The sequence below is a fragment of the Somniosus microcephalus genome, chromosome 10 (genome assembly GCF_052327205.1).
Source record: "Somniosus microcephalus isolate GS21.2 chromosome 10, FLI_Smic_1.0, whole genome shotgun sequence".
NCBI classification, from domain to species: Eukaryota; Metazoa; Chordata; class Chondrichthyes; order Squaliformes; family Somniosidae; genus Somniosus; species Somniosus microcephalus.
The window spans coordinates 225,532,306-225,558,098 of record NC_140996.1 but is presented as its reverse complement, the minus strand read 5'-3'; the positions used below and the strand labels follow the sequence as shown (position 1 = coordinate 225,558,098).

The 25,793-nt window shown below is 47.6% G+C and overlaps 1 protein-coding gene across 5 annotated transcripts in view; it reads right to left on the bottom strand.

Annotated features, from left to right (window-relative positions):
- Positions 1 to 2,590: 2,590 nt before the first annotated feature.
- Positions 2,591 to 25,793, bottom strand: part of pak1 (p21 protein (Cdc42/Rac)-activated kinase 1) — a 235,862-nt gene continuing 212,659 nt past the window's right edge. For all 5 annotated transcript variants that reach the window (XM_085999663.1, XM_085999666.1, XM_085999662.1 and 2 more), the window contains 4 exons: positions 22,184 to 22,283; positions 8,755 to 8,951; positions 6,475 to 6,612; positions 2,591 to 3,726 (listed from right to left, as the gene is read on the bottom strand). In XM_085999663.1, the coding sequence (XP_085855789.1) occupies positions 3,640 to 3,726; positions 6,475 to 6,612; positions 8,755 to 8,951; positions 22,184 to 22,283 (522 nt within the window). In that variant the 3' untranslated portion in view covers positions 2,591 to 3,639. The remainder of the gene's footprint in view (positions 3,727 to 6,474; positions 6,613 to 8,754; positions 8,952 to 22,183; positions 22,284 to 25,793) is intronic.

Here is a 25,793-nt window from a genome sequence, read left to right as displayed (position 1 = left end):
GACATTCCCCAATCCATCCTACCCAACTCGCACCTCATACCATTGTAGCTTCCTTTATTTAAATTCAGGACCCTAGTCTCTGAGTCAACTACTTCACTCTCCATTTTAATGAAGAATTCCATCATATTATGATCGCTCCTCCCCAAGGGGCCTCGCACAAGAAGATTGCTAATTAATCCTTTCTCATTACATAATACCCAGTCTAAGATGGCTTGATCTCTAGTTGGTTCCTCGCCATATTGTTCCAGGAAACTATCCCGTATACACTCTAGGAATTCCTCCTCCACAGTATTGTTATTAATTTGGTTAGCCCAAATTGAAAGAGCTGTCCAATTAGTCAGACTCCCCTACCCCATTCCCATAAGCTCTGTTAATTTTTTTCCCCCCTTCAAGTATTTATCCAATTCCCTTTTGAAAGTTATTATTGAATCTGCTTCCAGGCAGTGCATTCGAGATTATAACTCTTGCATAAAAAAAACCTCATTTTGTCCCTCTCCTCTGTAAATGAGCTTGGGCCATCCCAAGTTTCTAGTAGGCATGAGGCTAAAGCACAAAGCCGGCAATGAAGTGGCCAAATTTGCTGCCAAAATAACGGCAAGTTTAATGGTGCCCGCCTTATTAATGCGTGAATCGTCCAATCTATGGGGAGGAAGAGATATCCCGTGAGTTGCGAATCGCCGCAAGTTGCTGGACGATGTGCGCCGCTCCGCCCTTGGCCTCGCGAAAACGCCAACTCACCCTCAACCCCCACCACGAGGTTCATGAAGTTGCTGCATCTGCGCTTTAATTGCCCGTTAAACTCGCAGATCAGCCACGATCTCCTTGAATGGCGGAACAGGCGCGAGGGGCTGAATGACCCACCCCCTGTCCTTATGATTTCTTGGCCTGGAGCACAAAATAACTGCTGCAGCCCACAAAGCAGATTAATAAGTTTAGCATCTCATCCACAGGGTGGCACCCTCTCAAGTACAGTAAACTCTTGTTTAAATGGCACTTAATCATCCAGAATACTTTAATAACTGCCAAAATAGATAACCGGTAATCTTGCCGAAGCCATCCAGCACTCGTTTTGCCGAGTCCGAGTCTCCCGCGCTGGGCGAGTTAGTCAGTGGTTTTTATTTTTGTTTCGTGTTAAAAATTGCCTTGGTAGGTATACCTCTCTGTTATCCAGAATTTTTCACCAACCCGCACCATCCTGGTCCCATAGGTGCCGGATACGAGTTCACTGTACTGCACTAGGAGTGCCAGCCCAGATTACACGCTCAAGTCCCAGAGTGGGGGCTTGAACCCATGACCTTTTTCCCTGAGAAACCAACTGAGACTATGCAGGGTACAAATACCCCACGCAACACAATGGCACCTGGGCTGATGAGGCCCGAGAGCAGCTGATGGTCACTACTTACTCCAGCACAAGTCAAGAGCCTGTAGCAGAGCAAGGGCAGAAAACTGATGCAGGAAGGATGTTCCCGCTGGTCGGGGAGTCCAGAACCAGGGGTCACAGTCTAAGGATAAGGGGTAAGCCATTTAGGACTGAGATGAGGAGGAACTTCTTCACCCAGAGAATGGTGAACCTGTGGAATTCTCTACCACAGAAGGCAGTTGAGGCCAATTCATTAAATATATTCAAGAAGGAGTTAGATATATTTCTTAAGGCTAAAGGGATCAAGGGATATGGGGAGAAAGCAGGAACAGGATACTGAATTTGGATGATCAGCCAGGATCTCATTGAATGGCGGAGCAGGCTCGAGGGGCCGAATGGCCGACTCCTGCTCCTATCTTCTATGTTAATTAGAGGCCGTAATATAGAAAAATAGGAGCAGGAGTAGGCCATTCGGCCCTTCGAGCCTGCTCCGCCATTCAATATGATCATGGCTGATCCTCTATCTCAATACCATATTCCCGCTCTCTCCCCATACCCCTTGATGCTCCTTGCGTCTAGAAATCTATCCACCTCCTTCAATATATTCAAAAATCTGTCTATCTCCTTCTTTAATATATTCATTGATATCCAGCATATTTTTACAATCACTTTTAAGAATGGTTTCAAAACTGACTTTCCAGATCAGGCACATATCCTGCTTCAAAAGTAAAGTGAATGTAGAAAGGATGCAAACTATAAACTTCACAGCCTTTTCCATTTATTAACTGCTACATTTTGTTTACTAAGAGATGTTACGAGTTCCCTTTAAGCTGCGCTTCCCGCGCAACCGGCTCACTGGCTTTTAAATGCAAAAAAAAACGCGCGTGCACGGATTTTTGAAGGGGCGGCCCGGCCCCCCCCCCCCCCCCCCCCCGCAAAAAAAACTTCGAGGGTTCGAACACTGGTCACGACTGGGGCCAGGCGGACGACAAACCCCGAGTAGACAAGTCAGTTCTTCAAATACTGACTTTTCAGTATCTCCGCTGTTTCAGCATGAATCCAGGAAACAAAAATTCAAAAGCCCAACGCTCTCGGCCTTTTGCGAAACACTCCAGGCAACAGCTGGGAACGGCGTCAATCCTCGACGATGCCAATCCTCGACGATGCCAATCATCTTGACCAGTTCACTCTCCGCCCCCCCCCCACCCCACACAACCCCCAAAGGCGTAAAAACGATTTCAGAATTATTATAACACACCCTTATTTATTTATTTATTTTTTCCCCCCAGGAATTAAAATTCCATAGTTTTGTACACTATAGACATTGTCAAAATTTAGCAGCATGAAAGTCGCTCAAGGCAAGTGTATGGCACCACTTTTCTTGGGCAGTAGTGTTGAGAAAACTGGTACAAACTAATCTCTCATGGGAAGGGGAAGGGGGGGGGGGGGGGGGAGGGTGGAGGGACACGCACGCACACAAAAAAAACTACATGCCAGGCTGCACTGGGTGCATTAAAACTGATATTACTACAGTCTCAATCACTACTCCAGGTACATAATCAATAAACAGCCTGTTGGTACATTCTCAGTGATTCTTAGAACAGCCTCGAACCGAAGGCCAAGACAGCAGGCGGACACAGCAAGGTGATCGAAATATCAATCGAGGTGACCAATGCCAAGAGAGAGAGGAGAGGAGCAAAATAACAATTTAAGAACAGGGGGGGGAAACTAAATTGAAAGCACTTTGTCGACATAAATCGAAACATTGCTTTGAAACATATAAAAGAAAAACGGCAGCTCGCACCTCTCATCCGTTGAGTGCGAGTCAACAGTTTGTTCTGATGGAGACAGTAGTTCGCAGGCTCCTCTCCCTGACACAAGCGCAACCCCCCCTCCCCTTTGATTTTATTCGACACTACAGGCTTAAATTCTACAGTGCCACAACTGTAACGTGTTATTGTCCAGTACTTTACAGAAGTCATTACTCCCATTTCAGATGAGAGAGGAATTTCTCACAAACGTGTTAACCGATGCGTTACAGAACATCGCACAGCGGAAATACAGCCCCGACCGTGTTCTCGCTCTCCCCTCTTCCCTCACCCCACCCCCTTTCCTGTAATTTGGCTGTGAAAGGGTTGAAGTTCGGGGAGCTCTGGGTTAGGAATGGTTGCGTTGTGGGGATCAGGAATGGTTCAGTCGGGGGGGAGCAGGGGCGGGGGGTGGGGAGGGGGGCGCGCGGTGCTCCGGCACGCGAATCGAGATTGGTTCCCCCCGTGGCATTAACGATTGTTCTTGGCTGCGTCCTTTGCGGCCAGGATCAGCGGAGTCAGGCTGGACAGCGGCTTCGCCAGCTTCAGAAACGGGTGCTGTCGACGTGAGAGAATAAAGAGAGAGGAAGAAAAAATTATAAGCCATTCCTTTCTTAAAACTAGATGCAGACGCTAATAACATGCAAGTTAACATCAACGGGAAAAGGCTACCGTGCTACATTCCTCACATACAAACACTCCCTTCCAACCCTCACTCCCCTCCAAGAAACCGTGGCTCAGTGGGCAGCACCCTCGCCTCGGAGTCAGAAGGTTGTGGGTTCAAATCCCACTCCAGAGACTTGAGCACAAAAATCTAGATGGACAAACCAGTGCAGTGTTGAGGGAGTGCTGCACTGTCAGAGGTGCTGTCTTTCAGATGAGACGTTAAACCGAGACCCCGTCTGCCCTCTCAGGTGGATGTAAAAGATCCCACGGCACAATTTCGAAGAGGAGCGGGGGAGTTCACTAAAACCGATCATCACATTGCTTTTTGTGGGAGCTTGCTGTGCAATTGGATGCCACGTTCCCTACATTTCAAGTGTACTTCAATACTACACTTCAATAGTACTTCATTGGCTGTAAAGCGCTTTGGGACATCCTGAGGTCGTGAAAGGCGCTACAGAAATGCCAGTCTTCCTTTCCTTTTTTCTCGCCTAGCTCTAATTTTAAGATTGCGCCCACATGGTCCGGATTCCACCACCACAAGTAGCTTCTCTGTATCTATCCAATCTAATCGTTTTATCATTTTAAACACCTCAATTAATTACCCTATAACTTTCTAAATACAACCGAAGTTTATGCAGCCCAGCCTCGTAATTTAACCCTTTAAGCCACCGTATCATTCTTGGGGGGGATGGAGAACCACGCCACCTAAGGTTGAGCTGATTTTATGGTAACGGATAATAAACGCACGTCACCACTTAAACTGGGTCCCAAACGGTTAACAACTGGTCTCCGAGACACTGAACAGGAGCACCAATCGAATGATTTATATCTTCCGGTTGTTTCAAAGCACTTCACGGCCAATTAATGACTTTTGGAGTGTAATTAATGACTTTTGGAGTGTAGACACTGTTGTCATGGAGGAAAACACAGTCAATTTTCACAGCAGCAAGTTCCCACAAACAGAAAAGAATGACCAGTAACTTGTTTTTAGTGATGTTGGTTGAGGGATAAATATCGGCCAGGACACCGGGGATAACTCTCCTGCTCTTCTTCGAAATAGTGCCGCGGGATCTTTTACGGCCACTTGAGAGAGCAGACGGGGCCTCGGTTTAACATCTCATCTGAAAGACGGCCCCTCCAACAGTGCAGCGCTCCCTCAGTACTGCCCCTCCAACAGTGCAGCGCTCCCTCAGTACTGCCCTGGAGCGTCAGTCTGGGTTATGTGCTCAAGTCTCTGGAGTGGGACCTGAACCCACAAGCTTCTGACTCAGAGGCTAGAGTGGTGCCCACTGAGCCATTCTAAAACTACAAGAACCTAGAGAGAGAATTACTAAAAAGGGTTTGACTGCACTACCAACATGTATTGATTGATCTGCTAATGCAATCTTGCAAAAATCACCAACTGCACAGATAGATGATTTTTACCCTTTCTCTTCATAAAAGTGGTGGCGAACTGTATAAATAGCTGCAGTTACCATTCAGCTTAGAATCATACAGCACAGTAGGAGGCCATTCGGCCCATCATGCCAGTGCTGACTCTTTGAAATAGCTGTCCAATTAGTCCCTCTCTCCTGCTCTTTTCCTATAGCCCCGCAAATTTTTTCTTTAAGTATTTATCCAATTCTCTTTTGAAAGTTATTATTGGCCCAGAAATTCCGTTTGCAGCCCTCCCGTGGGCGGAGGGCTGCGATTTGGAAAAATCTCCGCCTGGAGCTGAGGGCTCCCGGGAGGTGCAGAATTCTGATGCTGTGCCTCCTCAAACTGCCGGTGTGCAGGGCACGTGTATCCCAGGGGCGCAGGTAGTGCGCAGGTAGTTCGCAGCGTCCCTGGGATCACGTGGGCCATGGGGAGCCAATCGGAGCAGGGAATCTCCATTCATAGATTTGACAGGAAGACCTATCAAATCTATGAATAGAGATCAGCCCCAAAACATAAGTAAAACTTCAAATAATTTTTTTTTTAAAACATCACATTTTTAAAATGACTATAAATTACATAAATTAACTATTTTAAACAAAAATGTAAATTCTTGAAAAAAAATTAAAATTTTTAACAGGGCTAAAAATAAACTTACCTTTCTTTAAAGTATTTTAAAATGATAAATCAGTGGAAAAAACTTTTTTTTTTACTTTCTTCAACTCTTAGCCTGGTAAAAGCAGGCCTTGCGCCGAGGAGCTGCCGGCGGTACGCCTGCTTTTCCAGGCGCAGCTGTTTCCGACTTACCTGGCCTGAAGCATCTGTGAAAAAAACGGAAGTTTCAGCCGTACGCGCTGCCTCTCTGGCGCAGGCGTCTGACCTGTCAAGCCCTTTCTTCACAGAACGGAAGTTCCGGTTTCCAGCGCATGCCTAAAACCGGCCCTTCCGTCGGCCCAACGGGCGAGTACACAGCGCGTACACACCCGTAGGGAACGGAATTTCTGGGCCATTGAATCTACTTCCACCGCCCTTTCAGGCAGCGCACTCCACATCACAACAACTCGTTGGAAAATAAATTGCTCCTCATCTCCCTCTCTGGTTCCTTTACCAATGAGCTTAAATCTGCGTCCTCTGGTTACCGACCCTCCCGCCACTGGACACAGTTTCTCCTTATTTACTCTTCATAATTTTGAACACCTGTATTGACATGTTGACCCCTCTCACCTGGAGCAGCTCCTTGGCGGAACCTCGCTTCTCAACATCCATCTCCAGGCAGCGATTCAGGAAATCCCGAAATATAGACGACAGCTTTTCGGGGTTCTGCAGCTCTGGAGTCCCGTTCGTTGCGATCAGATACAACGCCTAGTGAAGCGAGGGACCCAGAAAATTGTAATCAATAGCAACAGGAAAAAAAAACAATTGAGTTCATGGAAGTTAACTTTCAGTCCTTCACCGAGTCGTTGCTGCAAATTTGCCTTTTGCAATTTATGTAATTTTAAAACTTATGAGGCACAGCATTGAATGTGTTTGGATGATGCATTTAGAACATAACTGGTGATACATATTTAAGTCATTGTACAAGCTGATAAATGTCTGGGTTTGGTACAGTGTGAGCACTGAAAAATCTGAAATAATTTTTAAAAATCGTTTTACATGAAGTTACAAACATACAGGCCTCAATTTGAACCCCCCCCCCCCCCTCCAACCACTCCCGCTGTCAACCAGTCGGAAACCAGACAGGGGGGGCCGTGTGGGTTGGTTAAAATGAAGTGGGGGGACTGATCCACTCATTTCCCGCCACAATCTGACCGACTGCGATGTTAAATTCCAGGCGGCAAGAACGTCCGCCCCAAGCCTGCGGGGGCCGATGTTAAATGCGCAGGTCGGGCTCCGATGAAGTCATCGCGGGTTCCCGCCGGAGGCTTCCTGCCGGCCAAATTCCCACTCCCACCCATCCGCCGGCCAGCCGGGACAGCGATTCCTGCCAGATTCGGGCGGGAGTCAAAGCCTGAATATTTCAAACGAGGCCAGAGAGTCAAAAATCTGCCCGGGCCTCGACGTGAGAGTTTGTCGCTCGCCCCAGCCCCCACCTCACACAGAATGATCCCGCCCTCCGCCCCCCACGCCCAACCGAGTTAAAACAGAGGCCGCAGTGTTCCATCAACACTTGGAGAATGACAGGTTAATGACTATGGTGGGACCCTTCACCTGAACAGTTGGGTTAATCTGACAGGTACTGACTGAGCTACTGCACATACCCAGTATTTTCTGTTTTGATAAGGCACCTTTGTATGTCTGAAAGCTAATCGAAACTAGTAAAACTCAAAAAACAAAATGCAAAGGCACCATTAATACTCACTCGTACAAGTGATTTATGGTCGCTCAGAAAGCAGCACTTTCACCGCCCCAGGGGCTTTCTCATGCAGACTTGCAAAACTAGTAAGTCACATTGCGTAGGGGGAAGTGAAGAGATTCACCGGAGTAGCCTGGGAATGATCACTTACTTTACTGAAGTAAGAGGAGGAGAAAGGGCTTGCATTGATGTACGTCCTTTCACACTCTCAGGACGTCACAAAGCGCTTCATAGCCAGTGAATTACATCTGAAGTGTAGTCACTGTTATTCTGTAGGCACCCATGGCAGTCAACTGCAGCACAGCAAGATCCAACAAGCAGCCACGAGATACGTGACCAATTAATCGCTTTTAGTGATGTTGGTTGAGGGATGAATGCTGGCCAGGACACCGGGGAGAACTCCCCCTGCTCTTCTTTGAAAAATGCTTTGGGATCTTTTACGTCCACCCGAGAGGGCAGACGGGGGCCTCGGTTTAACGTCTCATCCCGAAAGACGGCACCTCCGACAGTGCAGTGCTCCCTCGGTGCCTAAATCACGTGCTCAAGTCCTGCAACAGGGCTCGAACCCACGACCTTCAGACTTGAGAAGCAGAAGTGTCGACGCCGAACAAGCAGATCCTTACCAAGTCCACAAGTGAGTACAGAATGGTAGGATTCGGGTCGGCACCCACTATGAGGGGGTGGGGGAAAGAGGTACTCCTGGTTTGAAGGGTGGGAGGGAGGGGGACTGGAGTCACCCAAAGCCATTCTTGCACCCTACCCGGCAGCCAGTGACAAATCAACAATAGCAGAGGCCTGGGAGCAGGCGACTTGCTCTTTTGCCATCCAGGGCGTGTCCCAAGAGAGGTTGGAAAATACATGAGCGTAAAGGTGATGTCCTCCCCCAAATTAACAAAAAGAAACGTTACCACCTAAATAGCTGGACCCCTCCCCGGATCAGAGCCGCCATGTTAATTCCGGTCACGGCTCGGCACAGTTTCATCTCTAAGCACGCGAGTTGTTCCATTAAAAGCAACAGGTAGGAAGGGTAGTAAATGGAGGCCTAGCAACAAGCCTCAGATATGCTATGAAGATGCTGGCTCGATTAGGTCTCCCAGCCAGTACGGTAAGATTTGAGATCAACCAAACCAAGGGAACAGAAAGAATCTTACCCGTAGAGGGTTCTCATTAAGGTACGGAGGTTCTCCCTCGATCATTTCAATTGCCATGATTCCCAGCGACCATATGTCTACCTTGGGACCGTATGCTTTTCGCGTGACCACTTCAGGCGCCATCCAGTATGGCGTCCCCACCATCGTGCTTCGTTTACTCTGTTCTGGCGTAATCTGTGCGCAGAAGCCAAAGTCAGCTGTGGGGGGGGGGGGGGGGGAACAAAATGAGAGAGATTGGTGTCACATCATTCATTACCAAGGCCACTGGCATACGAACGCACGAAAATGATGGGCAGGAAAAGACTAGCTGGTCCATCAAGCCTGCATCATGACTAGACTTCCTACAACCTCTGCAGCCATGTAATCTCTAGGGAGAGGCAAAACCTCATGACCAATAAGAGAAACAATGCTCTGGAAAATTCCTATCTGATCCTCTCAGGCGATCAACACCAGTCCAGGAGATCACAAGGACCATGTGTTACCTATAAAGACACTTACCGTCTATAATGATATACCATCTATATGATAGAGAGACTGTGGGTCCCGCATTGGACTCATCAGTCACCTGAGAACTCATTTTTAATGTGGAAGCAAGTCATCCTCGGTTCCGAGGGACTGCCTAAGAAGAATATGATGCAATCTCTGACCCAGTCAAGAACCAGTCCAACTCCATCTTGAAGGTGTACAGTGAGTCAGCACCAACCACAGTCAATGGCTTATCAATTAAACTACAGCAATGAGGGGTCCTCGACCTCAAGCACAGGAAGGGACTGCGCAGAGGCCAGGAAGTCAATTTTCATGGGGAGCCGATAACAATGCAAGCGTTGTAAGTCAGTGTGCTTGGTTTATGGGTGCTCAATAAACAGAAACACACTTGTCATTATTGAGGATGCGTGTCCCGCAGATACGGGAATTTAACGGAAAAGTGCAGGAGAAGAACATGGAAACCAACAGGAATCTGGGCTTTCATCTGAACTGCAAAATCGCTGCTGCAGGTTTTCCTGATTGACGATTGATGGTAAAGGACGTCCAATGCTACCTTACAAGTCATTCTGGAGGATCCCGGATCACCAAAACCAATTGCCAACATTGCAGGCAAACCTCTTGGCACTGTCCCAGACAGATCAATGGAGGAATGCAGTCAGGAAGGTGCCCTGCAAGATCAGGAATCAAGAGCCAGCAACGGTGATCCGCGATCCTCCCAGATACAACGGTGCAAATTCTCTTTCCCTTGCTCTACTTCCAACTTGACTCCCAAGTAATGGAGACCAAGAGTTGGAATAAAGCAGGTGAAACTTACACAGGCACATTAGCCTCAGTGAAGGTCCTCCAAGACCTTTGCTTTACACTCTCTCCACAGCCTCACCCCTCCCTATCTCTGTAGAAACATAGAAAAATAGGAGCAGGAGTAGGCCATTCGGCCCTTCGAGCCTGCTCCACCATTCAATATGATCATGGCTGATCCTCTATCTCGATACCATATTCCCGCTCTCTCCCCGTACCCCTTGATGCCTTTCATGTCTAGAAATCTATCCATCTCCTTCTTAAATATATTCAGTGACTTGGCCTCCACAGCCTTCTGTGGTAGAGAATTCGACAGGTTCACCACCCTCTGAGTGAAGACATTTCTCCTCATCTCAGTCCTAAATGTCCTACCCCGTACCCTGAGACAGTGACCCCTCGTTCTAGACTCCCCCAGCCAGGGGAAACATCCTCCCTGCATCCCGTCTGTCTAGCCTTGTCAGAATTTTATACGTTTCAATGAGATCCCCTCTCATTCTTCTAAACTCTAGTGAATACAGGCCTAGTCGACCCAATCGCTCCTCATATGACAGTCCTGCCATCTGAGGAAATCTACATGATATAAGGGGTTAATTTCAAGTGCTTGCTGGGTAAAAGTTTTCAGACTTGACACTGGGCAAGTGTCGATGTGTAACTAGAGCTATTGCACGTACTCGGACTACAGCCAAGAACAGATGTCTGCCCACCTAATGAGAATGTAGAAGTGAAATAATGAGTTCCTTTGATGTACCAATGACCTGATAACTTGTGACCGTAAGCAAAGCTGGCCTCCCAATATATGATTAAAGAGGACCTCCGGTTACACGATTCATGCCCTGTTATAGATTAACAGTTGACTTGTGTCCAGGATCCTTCTGTCAATATGTTATTTCTACCTGATGATTAATCTAAAATGTATCCTGATAGAGGAACAAAGGAATGTCAATCAAACTTGTTTGTTACACTGTATAAATATGGAACGCTTACGCTGTATCATTGGAATAGTAGCCTCACCCCTTGAGTAGAGGTGCTGATTCCCCTTGCAAGAGAAAATAAAAGGCCTGTCCGTCTGACGAATCCAAGAGTGTATTGAGTCATTACCCAGAGCTAAGAAGTAAGGCACTTCTACACATCCCAGGAATCAGTCTGGTGAACCTTCGCTGCACTCCCTCTATGGCAAGTATATCCTTTCTTAGGTAAGGAGACCAAAACTGCACACAGTACTCCAGATGTGGTCTCACCAAGGCCCTGTATAACTGTAGTAAGACAACCTTGCTCCTGTACTCAAATCCTCTTGCAATGAAGGCCAACATACCATTTGCCTTCCTAACTGCTTGCTGCACCTGCATGTTTGCTTTCAGTGACTGGTGTACAAGGACACCAAGGTCCCTTTGTACATCAACATTTCCCAATCTATCACCATTTAAGTAATACTCTACCTTTCTGCTTTTCCTATCGAAGTGGATAACTTCACATTTATCCATGTTATACTGCATCTGCCATGTATTTGCCCACTCACTCAACTTGTCTAAATCGCCTTGAAACCTCTTTATATCCTCCACACAACTCACAATCCCACCTAGTTTTGTGTCGTCAGCAAACTTGGAAATATTACATTTGGTTCCCTCATCCAAATCATTGATATATATTGTGAATAGCTGGGGCCCAAGCACTGATCCCTGCGGTACCCCACTAGTCACCGCCTGCCACCCCGAAAAAGACCCATTTATTCCTACTCTCTGTTTCCTGTCTGTTAACCAATTTTCAATCCATGCCAGTATATTACCCCCAATCCCATGTGCTTTAATTTTGCACACTAACCTCTTATGTGGGACTTTAACAAAGGCCTTCTGAAAATCCAAATACAGGTCCACAATCCCTTATCCGCAATTCCGAAATTCGAAAAGCTCTGAAAACCGAAAGTTTTTTCGTGGAGCGTCACTCGTGTACACATGACCACAGTGGCGCCAAACATGACCCGACGCGGCCGATGCTTGACCCACGCAGGTGTGAGGCGTCAGCTGTGTCTCGGCGCTGCTACCAGTCACACGTGCGTCTGCTGCTCTCTGATAGTTTTTGTTATTTTGTGATTTTGAGTTTAATTTCACTGTGAAAATGTCAAAAAGAGCTGCAGATACCCCTACCGTTCTGAAATCCGAAAAATTCCGAATTCCGAAACATATCTGGCCCCAAGGGTTTCGGATAAGGGATTAATAACCTGTACACCACATCCACTGGTTCTCCCTTATCTATTCTACCAGTTACATCCTCAAAAAACTCCAGTAGGTTTGTCAAACATGATTTCCCTTTCATAAATCCATGTTGACTTTGTCTAATCCCGTTGCTATTTTCTAAGTGTCCTGTTATCACATCCTTTATAATAGACTCTAGCATTTTCCCTACTTCTGATGTTAGGCTAACCAGTCTGTAGCTCCCTGTTTTCTCTCTCCCTCCTTTTTTAAATAGTGGGGTTACAGTTGCCACCCTCCAATCTGCAGGAACTGTTCCATAATCTATAGAATTTTGGAAGATGACGACCAATGCATCCACTATTTCCATGGCGACCTCTTTTAGTACTCTGGGATGCGGATTATCAGGCCCTGGGGATTTATCGGCTTTAAGTCCCATTAACTTCTCCAGCACTATCTTTTTTTACTAATACTAATTTCCTTTAACTCCTCCTTCTCACTAGACCCTTGGTTCCCCAGCATTTCTGGGAAGTTATTTGTATCCTCTTCCGTGAAGAAAGAACTAAAGTATTTAATTTAATTGCTCAGCCATTTCCTTGTTCCCCATTATAAATTCTCCAACCTCCAGCCCTCCGAGAATTCTGCATTCCTTCAATTCTAGCCTCTTGTGCATCCCTGAATTTCATCGCTCCACCATGGCTGGCTGTGCCTTCAATTACTTTGGCCATAAGTTCTGGAATTCTCTCCCTGAACCGCTCTGCCTCTCCCTCCTCCTTTAAGACGCTCCTTATAGCCTGTCTCTTTGACCAAGACCTGTCCTATCATCATCTTGTGTGTCAATTCTTGTCTGATAAAGCTCCTGTGAAGCACAGTGGGGCGTTTCACTATGTCAAAGGCACTATATAAATGTAAGGTGTTGTAATCAGACACAAATCGCATTAGAGTTCATTTTGTATTAGTGTTCGAGCCACCAGTTCCTGACCAGCGGGTTGTGTGCAGACGCTGACAACCCCAGGGTAGCCTTGTTGGACTCATTGTGACCCTCCATTGGGAGGGCCCATTTTTATAGGATGTTCCTGCCTGCCGATCTTGGTGAATCCGGCAGACTCTGGGCAAGAGCTGCGTGCTGGGGGCTGGTGGCACTAATGCCCACTGATCCAAATATAAAAGCAGCTTCAAATTTGGGACTGCACTGCCACAGTCCATACTACGGAGTTGCTGCTGCTGTTGTTGTTGACTGTGTAAAACCGGCTGCTTTGGCCTGATGCTTGAGCAGGGATTCGGCAGCAAAGAAGAAAGGGAGAGAGAAGATTACAGAATGTGTCGTGTCCCTTTTGTAAAATGCCAGCATTGTTGAAGCTTCCAGGCTCTTACTGAAGGGGTTTTTCCTGTCTGTGCGTGCAGTAAATCTACAAGGAAACGGGTGAGGCATTCCAGGTAGCTTGCAGTATATACGGGAAAAACCTGATCAGGAGCTGGCAGCGTCGCAGACGATGATACATCACTGTGCAAGGATGCGAGCTAAGTGATTAATGACTTAAAAAAAACATTTTTTTTTTTTACCCTCTCCTCCCCCACCGTCTCTTCCCTTTCAGCGAATGGTGTGGAGATGCCGGAGTTGGACTGGGGTGGACAAATGTAAGAAGTCGCACAACACCAGGTTATAGTCCAACAGCTTTATTTGAAATCACAAGCTTTCGGAGCGCTGCTCCTTCTTCAGATAAAGCTGTTGGACTATAACCTGGTGTTGTGTGACTTCTTTCAGCGAATGATTTGGCTATCGTCAGAGTGGCGACCTTGACTCTAGTGGCATGTGTGCACGTGCGCAAGACTGGTCGGGTGAGTGCTGGTGGGCTATTCTACCGTGGCAGGCATCGCGAACAACCCCATTCTGCTGCTGGTCCCGGCCGAGAGCGGCCACCTCAGCACAGGCACCGGTCTGATCTGCACGGCTCTCGGTACTGCAGTAGGGGCAAACGCACTTACCCACCGTGTCACCAATAACTGGCACTTGCACAGCACCCTCGACATGTCACGTTGCTTCACACAAGGGAAGGCGTGGGGTGGGGGGGGGGCGGTCATGAGGGCATAATAGGCACCAAGCAAGCGCTAGAAGAGTTGGGAGAAGCAACCAAAAACCCAGTTCAAGGTGGGCAGACAGGAATAGGGGTTTAATTAGATTATGGCCCAGAAATTCGGGTCGGGGGCTTCCCGCGGGTGCAAGCCTCCGACCTGCACTTGCCTAGCGCGCTGGCCGTTGTGCTGTGGGCCCCCGTGGAACTCCGATCCTGGGCCTGCTCCAACCGCCGGCGCGCAGTGCTTGCGTATCCCAGGGGCGCAGTTAGTTCGAAGCGTCCCCTGGGATCACGTGGGCCATGGAGAGCCAATGGTAGCAGGGAATCCTTCATTCATAGATTTGACAGGAAGAGCTGTCAAATCTATGAATACAATTCAGCCCCAAAACATCACTAAAACTTCAAATAATTTTTTTTTTTTTTAAATCACATTTTTAAAATAACTATTTTAAACAATTTAAATTTTTGAAAAAATTAATTACATTTTCTAACGGGGCTAAAAATAAACTTAACTTTCTTTAAAGTATCTAAAAATAATAAACCTGTGAAAAAAATGTTTTAATTTTACTTAATTCACCACTTACCTTGTTAAAAGCAGGCCTTGCGCCTGCTTTTTAAAAGCGTAGCTCCTGGAGACTTACCCTCCCGGAGAAAGCTGCAAAAAAAACGTAAGTGCCAGGCGCACGCGCTGCCTCTCCGGCGCACGCATTCGACCTGTGAACCCCTTCCTTTAAGGGAACGGAAGTTCCGGTTTCCCGCGCATGCGCAGTGCATGCACGGAACCGGCACTTTCGTTGGGCCTACGGGCGAGAACCCAGCGCGTACTTACCCGTGGGGACCCAAATTTCTGGGCCATTATTTACAGCACAGAAACAGGCCGTTCGGCCCAACTGGTCTATGCTGGTGTTCATACTCCACATGAGCCTCCTCCTACCTGACTTCATTAAACCCCATCAGCACATCCTTCTAATCCTTTATCCCTCATGTATAAATCTAGGTTCCCCTTAAATGCATCTGTGCTATTCGCCTCGACCACTCCCTGTGGTAGCGAGTTCCACATTCTCACCGCTCTCTGGGTAAAGAAGTTTCTCCTGAATTCCCCATTGGATTTATTAGTGACTATCTTTAAGTTTATGGCCCCTAGTTTTGGATTCCTCCACAAGTGGAAACATTCAGGGAAAGAACGCAGTCAGGAGATATGCACGATCTTTTTCTTTGTACAAAAAAGGTATTTAGGACACAAAAAGATGCCCGAAGGTTCGAAAGGCATGAGACATCGGCATTGTATCTGCCACAGGACTTGCACGCCGTCAGGTCTGGCGCACGGCCCATTGCTAACTGGATCTGTTCAGTGTGAACAGATGCTCAGTGTGAAATCCTGAAAAACAAGGCTCGTTTTTGTGCCACTTGCATTTTCCTTTGAGAAATTCAAGGCTTCAGAACATATGATGTGTGAAACATGATCATCATCAAGAATAAACATTACTTTATCAGAGATTTTTTTTTACAACAGGGCATTTTAAATAGTTTCTCTCTCATCACTGAGAGTCCTTCCTCTTCCTGGTCCTATTTAAAAAGAAAAATTCATTCTCGGTATGTGGACATCACTGGCAAGGCAGGCATTTATTGCCCATTCCCCTAGTTGTCCTCGAGAAGGTGGCGATGCTATGGCGCGGCTTGTTAGGTCACTTCAGAGGGCAGACGAGAGTCAACCGCATTAGCCCGAAGGGTCGATTGTTCTTCCCTGCTCAGTTATCCTTACCACGGCAGCTTCACTTCCACCAAGGTTGACTCTCTGCGGTGAGCAGGAAAGTGGGACATCCCAGGGACCCCCTGCTGCTCTGCCAAGCACGCACAGCCTCTGCAATCGTCGTGGAGTCATAATCTCCGATCTCTCCGATACCGAGAACGTTTCTCCCAGTCACCAGCTTCTCGGGTCTACAATACAGTTATGGCCAATGCTGCCCTGAAACGTTCATGTCACGTTCAATGTCCCCTTTAAATTGCGCAGCCGCGCAGAGCTCTGGTCCTCCCGCCCAGCCGGCTCACCAGCTTTTTAAATGGGATGCACATTTTAAAGGGGCCGTACAACCAAAAAAAATTAAAGGGAAGATTGGTTACGTTTTTCTTAAAACATAGAAACATAGGAGCAGGAGTAGGCCATTCGGCCCTTCGAGCCTGCTCCGCCATTCAATATGATCATGGTTGATCCTCTATCTCAATACCATATTCCCGCTCTCTCCCCATACCCCTTAATGCTTTTTGTGTCCAGAAATCTATCTCCTTCTTAAATATATTCAGTGACTTGGCCTCCACAGCCTTCTGTGGTAGAGAATGCCACAGGTTCACCACCCTCGGAGTGAAGAAATTTCTCCTCATCTCAGTCCTAAATGTCCTACCCCATATCCTGAGACTGTGACCCCTCGTTCTAGAGACCCCCCCCAGCCAGGGGAAACATCCTCCCTGCATCCAGTCTGTCTAGCCCTGTCAGAATTTTATACGTTTCAATGAGATCCCCTCTCATTCTTCTAAACTCTAGTGAATACAGGCCTAGTCGACTCAATCTCTCCTCATACGACAGTCCTGCCATCCCAGGAATCAGTCTGGTGAACCTTCGCTGCACTCCCTCTATGGCAAGTATATCCTTTCTTGGGTAAGGAGACCAAAACTGCACACAGTACTCCAGGTGTGGTCTCACCAAGGCCCTGTATAACTGTAGTAAGACATCCTTGCTCCTGTACTCAAATCCTCTTGCAATGAAGGCCAACACACCATTTGCCTTCCTAACTGCTTGCTGCACCTGCATGCTTGCTTTCAGTGACTGGTGGACAAGGACACCCAGGTCCCTCTGTAAACTCTTCTTCCTATAATTTTCCAAGACTGAGATCAATAGATTAAAAAAAAATAAGGTAAGGGCATCAAGGGATTATGGATCAAAGGGAGTTGAAGTGCAGATCATCCATGATCGGACTGAATGGCGGAACAGGCGGAGTGGCTGAATGGCCAGCTCCCGTACCGACGTTTCCTCCCCGTATTCTCACTGCACTGAGCTCCAGACTCGACACAGCACCTCTTGCTCCAGCTCATTCATTCTCAGAATCTCAAAACTGCGGCGAGCTCTCAGCTGCTCCCTTCTTCCTGCAATCTACGCGCTTTGAAAATCCCAGCTTGCTGTCACAACAACTGTTGCGCCTCAACAGGAACTTGCGGCCACAAGTAATTGAGGAGACGAGCATAGTTGCATTTAAGGGGAAACTAGATTTTTTTTAAAAGAGGGGGAAAGCAATAGAAGGTTATGTTGATAGGGTTAGATGAAGAGGGGTGGGAGGAGGCTCGTGTGGAAAATAAACAGCGGCACGGACCAGTTGGGCTGAACAGCCGGTTTCTGTGCTGTAAATACTACGTAATTACAAATTGATTTACCTCATCTCGTATCTGAGTCAGCAGGTTGTGGGTTCACCACCGGCGTACCGTGGCTGCAGTGTGTACCATCTACAAGGTGCACTGCAGCAACTCGCCAAGGCTTCTTCAGCAGCACCTCCCAAACCCGCGACCTCTTCCACCTAGAAGGACAAGGGCAGCAGGTGTATGGGAACACCATCACCTCCAAGTTCCCCTCCAAGTCACACACCATCCTGACTTAGAAGTATATCGGCCGTTCCTTCGTCGTCGCTGGGTCAAAATCCTGGAACTCCCTCCCTAACAGCACTGTGGGAGTACCCTCACCACACGGATTGCAGCGGTTCAAGGCGGCGGCTCACCACCACCTTCTCGAGGGCAACTAGGGATGGGCAATAAATGCTGGCCTTGCCAGCGATGCCTAGGTCCCATAAGCGAATAAAATAAAAGCCCCACTCCAGAGACTTGAGCACAAAAATCTAGGCTGACAATCCAGTGCAGTGCTGAGGGAGCGCTGCACTGTCGGAGGTGCCGTCTTTCGGCTGAGACATTAAACCGAGGCCCCGTCTGCCCTCTCAGGTGGACGTAAAAGATCCCACAGCCACTATTTCGAATGAAGAGCAGGGGAGTCCTGGTCAATATTTATTCCCGCAATCAACGTAACAAAAACAGATTACCTGGTCATTATCACACTGCTGTTTGTGGGAGCTTGCTGTGCGCAAATTGGTTGCCGCGTTTCCTACATTACAACAGTGACTACACTTCAAAATGTACTTCATTGGCTGCAAACACTTTGGGAAGTCCTGAGGTCGTGAAAGGCGCTATATAAATACAAGTCTTTCTTTCTTTATCTCACCTACTCTTCCATCTTGGTGGCGTCCTGTACTCCCAGCCTTTGACAGGGCATCTATCTTTCTCAATGAAAAGAAAAGACTGTTCCTCAGAAAATGCATTTATGCTAACAGTGATGACTTAGCTGGAAGTCTGGGTCAGGCTTCTCATTTGTCTTGTGGTTTTTCCTCTATTCTAAGCTCTGATACGAAATACTAAGGCAGGCCTTGTGCTCGCTGAAGATGATTTGCATACAAGCTGCAACAAGCACTAAAAATAAAAAACGGAGAAAATAAAACTAGGGGCACTTCCTCCTAAAATAGGTGGAAATTTATGACCTGTCTCAGAAACTCGTGTTATATTTATAAATCGTGTGTTATTTTTCCAAGCTGCATGTAGTGACATCGCTATCCCCGGCCAGAATGGAGATGACTGGGCAATTCCCTCATCAATCACACCTGGAGACCGGGCTGCTGTAACTGACTAGGATTGATTTCATGCACATAATTTGCATTATGTAATCATCCTCCACTCAATGCATGTTGCTGGAGAAATCACCCTGCTTGTATCGGGAGACTCTCGGTGCAGTTTCGGTCAGGAGTTCGGGTTGCTGTAGTTCATAAGAGACTCTCTTTAAATAGACTCTGTAGACTGCCGTAGTGCGCGGTTTAAATAGACTCTGTTTGCTGCAAGTCCTGCCACAAGCCTCACCCCGCCTCTAACTCATTGGCTGACACAGTGGCGTCAATACTCACTCAGTATTTTAAATACATTAACTATTTTAAAATGGACCAATACCGGTTAACACATCAGCGGAATGGACTTCGTACAAGCCAGTACGTTAGTATTCCAGGGCATTAACGTGTTTGGTTTTACCTGATCTGGGGGTCCTAATGGGACTTGGGAGTTCTGCATATAATTTACACTTTCTTACATTTTATTTGGCGCCAGTGAGCGTTCAGTGCATAGAAGGATACGCTGATGGGGTTAGATGAAGTAGGGGTGGGAGGAGGCTCGTGTGGAGCAGAAACACCGGCATGGACCTGCTGGGCCGAGCGGCTCATTTCTGTGCTGCAAATACTTTGTAGTCCTGCACAGTTACCCAATCACCCGCGTCAAGGAACTTGCTGTAAATTGAGCAGAATTGAAAATCTGCAAACAGTTCTCATCCGGAACTATAAAGACCCCCCCCCCACCCCCCCCAAAGCGGTAAAGAAACACCTTAGAGTAGCCTTCAGCCTTACAGGCAATTAAATCCCACGCTCGCTTCCTGGTTTAGGATCTTAGCCGGGACAGCAATTTGGTGCTGCAGTTGGCCTCAGTATGCCTGGGATGCCGAGGGGGCAAAACTAAAAATCTGCCGGGTTTCCCACTTCTGCCGCGAAGTGCACGTGACCATCGGGTAAGGACAAGAACGAACTTGCATTTCTATAGCGCCTTTCACAACCACTAGACGTCCCAAAAGTGCTTTACGCCAATGAAGTACTTCTGGAGTGTAGTCACTGTTGTAATGTAGGAAACGCGGCAGCCAATTTATGCACAGCAAGCTCCCACAAACAGCGCTATGATAATGACCATCCGTTTTTTGTTATGTTGATTGAGTGATAAATATTGACCAGGACACCGGGGAGAATGCCCCTGCTTTTCTTCAAAATAATGCCGTGGAATCTTTTACGTCCACCTGAGGGGGCAGACGGGACCTCGGTTTAACGTCTCAGCCGAAAGGCGGCACCGCCGACACTGCTGCGCTCCCTCAGCACTGCACTGGGAGGGTCAGCCTAGCTTTTTGTGCTCAAGTCTCTGGAGTGGGACTTGAACCCACAACCTTCTGACTCCGAGGCGAGAGTGCTGCCCACTGAGCCACAGCTGACACGACGTCCCAAAGCGCTTTACAGCCGAGGTTGGTTATGTAGAGTGGACCTTTTGGCCCACTAGAGGATTTGATTGTATGTAACGCTGTCAGCCACAAAAACATAAACTGGTCTCAATCCGAGGCCGAGGCAGGCAAACCTCAGAAGTCATCGTGTTCGTGCACTGAACATTTTACAACATGAATGGCAACAGCGCCATCTGGTGTCACAAATCGAAATGTGCCACCTAGGCGGCAGAGCATGTCGAAAAATCAAATTAGTTTGCTGCACACTCCCAAGCACTGGTATCGGTTCTAAATTCATGCGACAACACGCAGCCTTCCTGCATGGCTGCTGCGTAGAACACTAGACCGTTGCTGCAAAAATGGAGACACCTTCAATCAGCAACCGAGGAGCCCACGAGCTCGCTGTATAATTCTTGGAAATGGAGGGGAGCGCGCTGGAGATCTGCCGCAGAAACCTACTGAGGGGAGAGCTCCAGTCTTCACAAACAAGAGTGGTTTGTTGGTGCTTATAATTTACAAGTTTCTTTTTTAAATTCACGTGCGCGTTTCTGGGCAAGTCGGCAACCCCTGGGCGCCCGCGGGAAGGCAGTGGTGGACCGCCTTGAACCTCTGCAGTCCGTGTGATGAAGGTGCCCCCACAATGCGGGTAGTGGTTTTGATGCAACCGAGGGTCTCCCATGGCCACTACGAGGGCAGCTAAGAGTCACCCATGCTGGTGTGGGACTGGAGTCATGTGTATAGGCCAGACCGGGTAAGGACGGCAAGATTTCCTTCCCTAAAAAGGACATGAGTGAACCAGCTGGGTTTTTATAACAGTCCGACAGCTTCACGGTCACTTTTACTGACGATAGCTTTTCAAAAAATCAAATCAAATTCTTAATCTGCCGTGGTGGGATTTGAACTCGCGTTCTCTGGATCATTAGTCCGGGCCACTGGATTACTAGCCCAGTAACGTAACCGCTACACTACAATGCAGGAAATGAGTGTGTCTCTGATAAAAGCAAGGACACTGCAGCTGCATTCACCCCACAGCTCTCCTCACTGAGAGTTAGTAGGATTTAACTGCTGTTCAATTGTCACTCGGTAGTGCAGCCACATGCAGCACAGGGCTCTCTGCACAGTGCGGTCTTGGGCAGTGCCAAGCTGCTAATCTGGGCAGACAAAGATAGTTCACCGAGAGCGTGGAGGTGGAGGCCAAACTTCTCGAGCCACACTCCTGGAGAAAACGCTGCCCTCTGCCCTAGGACAACGGGCTGTAGCCTTTGGGCAACACATAAGAATTAGGAGCAGGAGTCGGCCATTTGGCCCCTCGAGCCTGCTCCGCCATTCAATACGATCATGGCTGATCTTCGACCTCAACCCCACTTTCCTGCCTGATCTTCAAATTTCCTTGGTTCCCCTGGAGTTCAAAAATCTATCGATCTCTGTCTTGAATACACTCATCAACTGAGCCTCCACAGCCCTCTGGGGCAGAGAATTCCAAAGATTCACAACCCTCTGAGTGAAGAAATTCCTCCTCAGCTCAGTCCTAAGTGGCTGATCCCTTATCCTGAGACTGTGCCCCCCTAATTCTAGACTCTCCAGCCAGGGGAAACATCTACCTAGTTAAGTCCACTAAGAATTTTAACACACCCAAACATTGACTAAATTCTGCCTTCTAAACACAAACAGAGCTCCAGGCCTCTATTCAGAGTGAGACATTTACAATGTTACAACGGAGCAGAAATACCAATGAAGTTAAGTGGCCGGATTTTAATTTTGCAAGTTTGAATACGTACTCAGCTTGACAGAGCCATCCATTCCCAGCAGAATATTGTCACTCTTTATGTCCCTGTGAATGACCTGGTTTGAATGTAGGAACTCCAGTGCTTGTAGACACTAGAACAAAGAAAGAGAGAAAACACTGTAAAATAACCCCAGCAGAAATCCCAACAGGACCCACACTGTGGGAAACACGTCATGTAGGAGGTGTGCGGCAGGGAGCAAGGAGGTTAAATATTTTCTAGACTTGCCACGCGGCTGAAGGTCCATCCTCACGGTGTTAGCTGCACTCTCACCTCGGAGTCAGAAGGCTGTGGGTTCAAGTCCCAACTCCAGAGACTTGAGCACAAAAACTAGGCTGACACTCCAGTGCAGTACTGAGGGAGTGCAGCACTGTCGGAGGTGCTGTCTTTCAGATGAGACATTAAAACGAGGTCTCAGGTGGACGTAAAAGATCCCATGGCACTATTTCAAAGAGCAGGGGGGTTATTCCAGATGTCCTGGCCAATATTATCCCTCAACCAACATCACTAAAAATTGGTTATCGTCTCTTTGTTGTTTGTGGGACCTTGCTGTGTGCAAACTAGCTGCCGTGTTTCCCACATCACAACAATAATTACAAAAATAATTAATTAATCGACTGTTAAGGGCTTTGGGGCGTTCCGTGGTCGTGAAAGTCACTACATAAATGCAAGTCCTTTCTTTTTCTAACCCCACTGCCCATTTATATTGTAGCCTTGCCTTCAGAGGAGGCCTTGTGTTCTGTTTCCCGAGGCTAAGCACTCAATGCTCTCGCCCCATGCCGCCTGCTATCTGGGCCTACACTTTTATTCCAGATGCAGGTGTGCCGAGCCCTCGGCCCATCACACAGAAGAGAGGGGGGGCGGGGGAGAAGAGAGGGGGGCGGGAAGAAGAGAGGGGGCGGGAAGAAGAGAGGGGGCGGGAAGAAGAGAGGGGGTGGGGGAGGGAACAGAGGGGGCGCGTAAGAGAGGGGCAGTGGGGGCCTCCCCTTTCCCAAAAAACATGCTATCTCTCAGTTGTGAAACTGTCAAAATCTGACGGGACTACAGCAATAATTTCAAGTACAGGAAACTTTGTGATATCCGGCACCGACGGGACCGAGCTGTTGCTGTTAGATCAAAACTGCTGGACATGTTGAAACATACGGAGATTTTCAGCTCCGTGAGAATCAACAAACCCTGTTGCTTAGCAACAGCTTCAAAACAGTCGGCTGCAGCTTAAAAGCGTCTCTAGCTGAAGCTGTTGCTTAGCTACAGACCTTGCAGAGCCTGACTGAGGAAAAAAAAGCAACGAGAAGTCAAAATACTTATAGGAAACGGCTCCTGAAGTTTGCCGGTAGATAGAGCTTTCCGGACTATTAACCTCCGGATAAACCAAAGTTTCCTGTATTTAAGCAGCTTTCTGGATAATCAATCCAATCACTGTGTGTTTCATTACCAATACAGAGACTGTAAAAAGTTAGTCAATTCCACTGTTAACCATCCTTTGTCCCTTGTAAACTCCACTTCCTTTCAACTCAAGTTGCTCCCTCTTGTGTGTGGCAGCATACAAAGCCTCTATTTACAGAAAATTCAGTCTCAATGAATTGCTCGTTGGCAAGGCTGCCCAGTTATTTCAGTGCTTTTTAAAAAAAAACACACATTTCCTCAGTTTTACAGTGTGATGACAGAAGGCGGCTGTTTTTTGCCAACTTTCACAAATTGAAATCGATGAACTGTAACAGTTTCTCGTGAAGTTGTGTGCTCATCGAAATCATCAGAACATTAATGGAAAAGTCAGGAAAGATGCATTTTAAAATCAGATACATGTAAGAAATTTAGAATTTGTGGGGGGGGGGGGGGTCGGGGTGGTGGTGGGGGGGTGGCTAGGAGGGGAAACAATGAGTTTGCCTAGAATTAGAAATTTTAGTACAAGAGAGGTTCATTTTTAAAAATTCATTCATGGGATGTGGACGTCTTCTTGAGGTGTGCGTGAGGTGAAGGTTTTCCTCGCGGTTTGATACAACTGCTTGGCTTGCTAGGCATTTAAGAGTCATCCACATTGCTGTGGGACTGGAGTCACATGTAGGGCCAGGCCGGCAGATTTCCTTCCCTAAAAAGGACATTAGTGAACCAGATGGGTTTTTACGACAATCTATTACTGATACCAGCTTTTTAATTCCAGATTTATTCAATTAACCGAATTTAAAATTCCACAGCTGGGATTTGAACTCGCGTCTCCGGATCATTTGTCCAAGGCCCTCTGTAACATAATCACTATGCTATTGTACCCAGCCCATTGAGCCTGTGCTAGCTCCCTCACTTGAGCCATCTATTCCAACCCCATTTCCATACTGTCTCATCAGGCCTTTTTTTTTTTCGGGGAACACAGGAACTGGAGTCGGCCATTCAGCCTCTCGAGCCTGTTCCGCCATTCAATTAGATCGCGGCTGATCTGCTTTTATTCCGCTTTACGTCGCAGTATTTGCCCTCTGAGCCCCCATAAATACTTTTAAGACGACAAAAATCATTCGAGAAATGCTGCCGATACAAAAAGTGTAATACAAACAGAAGACATAGGGTTATGAGGAGAGGTGCGGGTAGCACATGGACCAGCCACATAAATACTGTGGCAATAAGAGGTCAGAGGCTAGGTATTCTGCGGCGAGTGTCTCACCTCTTGACTCCCCAAAGACTTTCCACCATCTACAAGGCACAAGTAAGGAGTGTGATGGAATACTCTCCACTTGCCTGGATGAGTGCAGCTCCAACAACACTCAAGAAGCTCGACATCATCCAGGACAAAGCAGCCCGCTTGATTGGCACCCCATCCACCACCTTAAACATTCACTCCCTCCACCACCGGCGCACCGTGGCTGCAGTGTGCACCATCTACAAGATGCACTGCAGCAACTCGCCAAGGCTTCTTCGGCAGCACCTCCCAAACCCGCGACCTCTACCACCTAGAAGGACAAGGGCAGCAGGCGCATGGGAACACCATCACCTCCAAGTTCCCCTCAAAGTCAGACACCATCCTGACTTGGAAGTATATCGCCGTTCCTTCGTCGTCGCTGGGTCAAAATCCTGGAACTCCCTCCCTAACAGCACTGTGGGAGTACCGTCACCACACGGACTCCAGCGGTTCAAGAAGGCGGCTCACCACCACCTTCTCGAGGGCAACTAGGGATGGGCAATAAATGCTGGCCTTGCCAGCGATGCCCACATCCCATAAACGAATTTAAAAAACTGTCCCCTGCCATCAAGGCAGCATTTGCGTTTAAAAAAAAAAAAAAAAAAAAATTCTCCTGAATTTCGAAAGAAATCTCCGAAAACTTTCCCACTGTATTCTTTCCAAAAATCAAGTCATGAAATGTGCATGAATCGTAACCATGCCATCCGCACATTGTGCCATGGTCGCGAATGTGCTGCACTCACTGGGCCCAATTTACGGCAGGAAAGGAAAAAGGAGGTGCGATTTAGATTGGTTTTAAAAAAAGGGACCTGCATCATCTTTTAGGTCTTACTGCGAGGACTCCATGCTTCATACCCTTACCTAAGAAAGGATATACTTGCCATAGAGGGAGTGCAGCGAAGGTTCACCAGACTGATTCCTGGGATGGCAGGACTG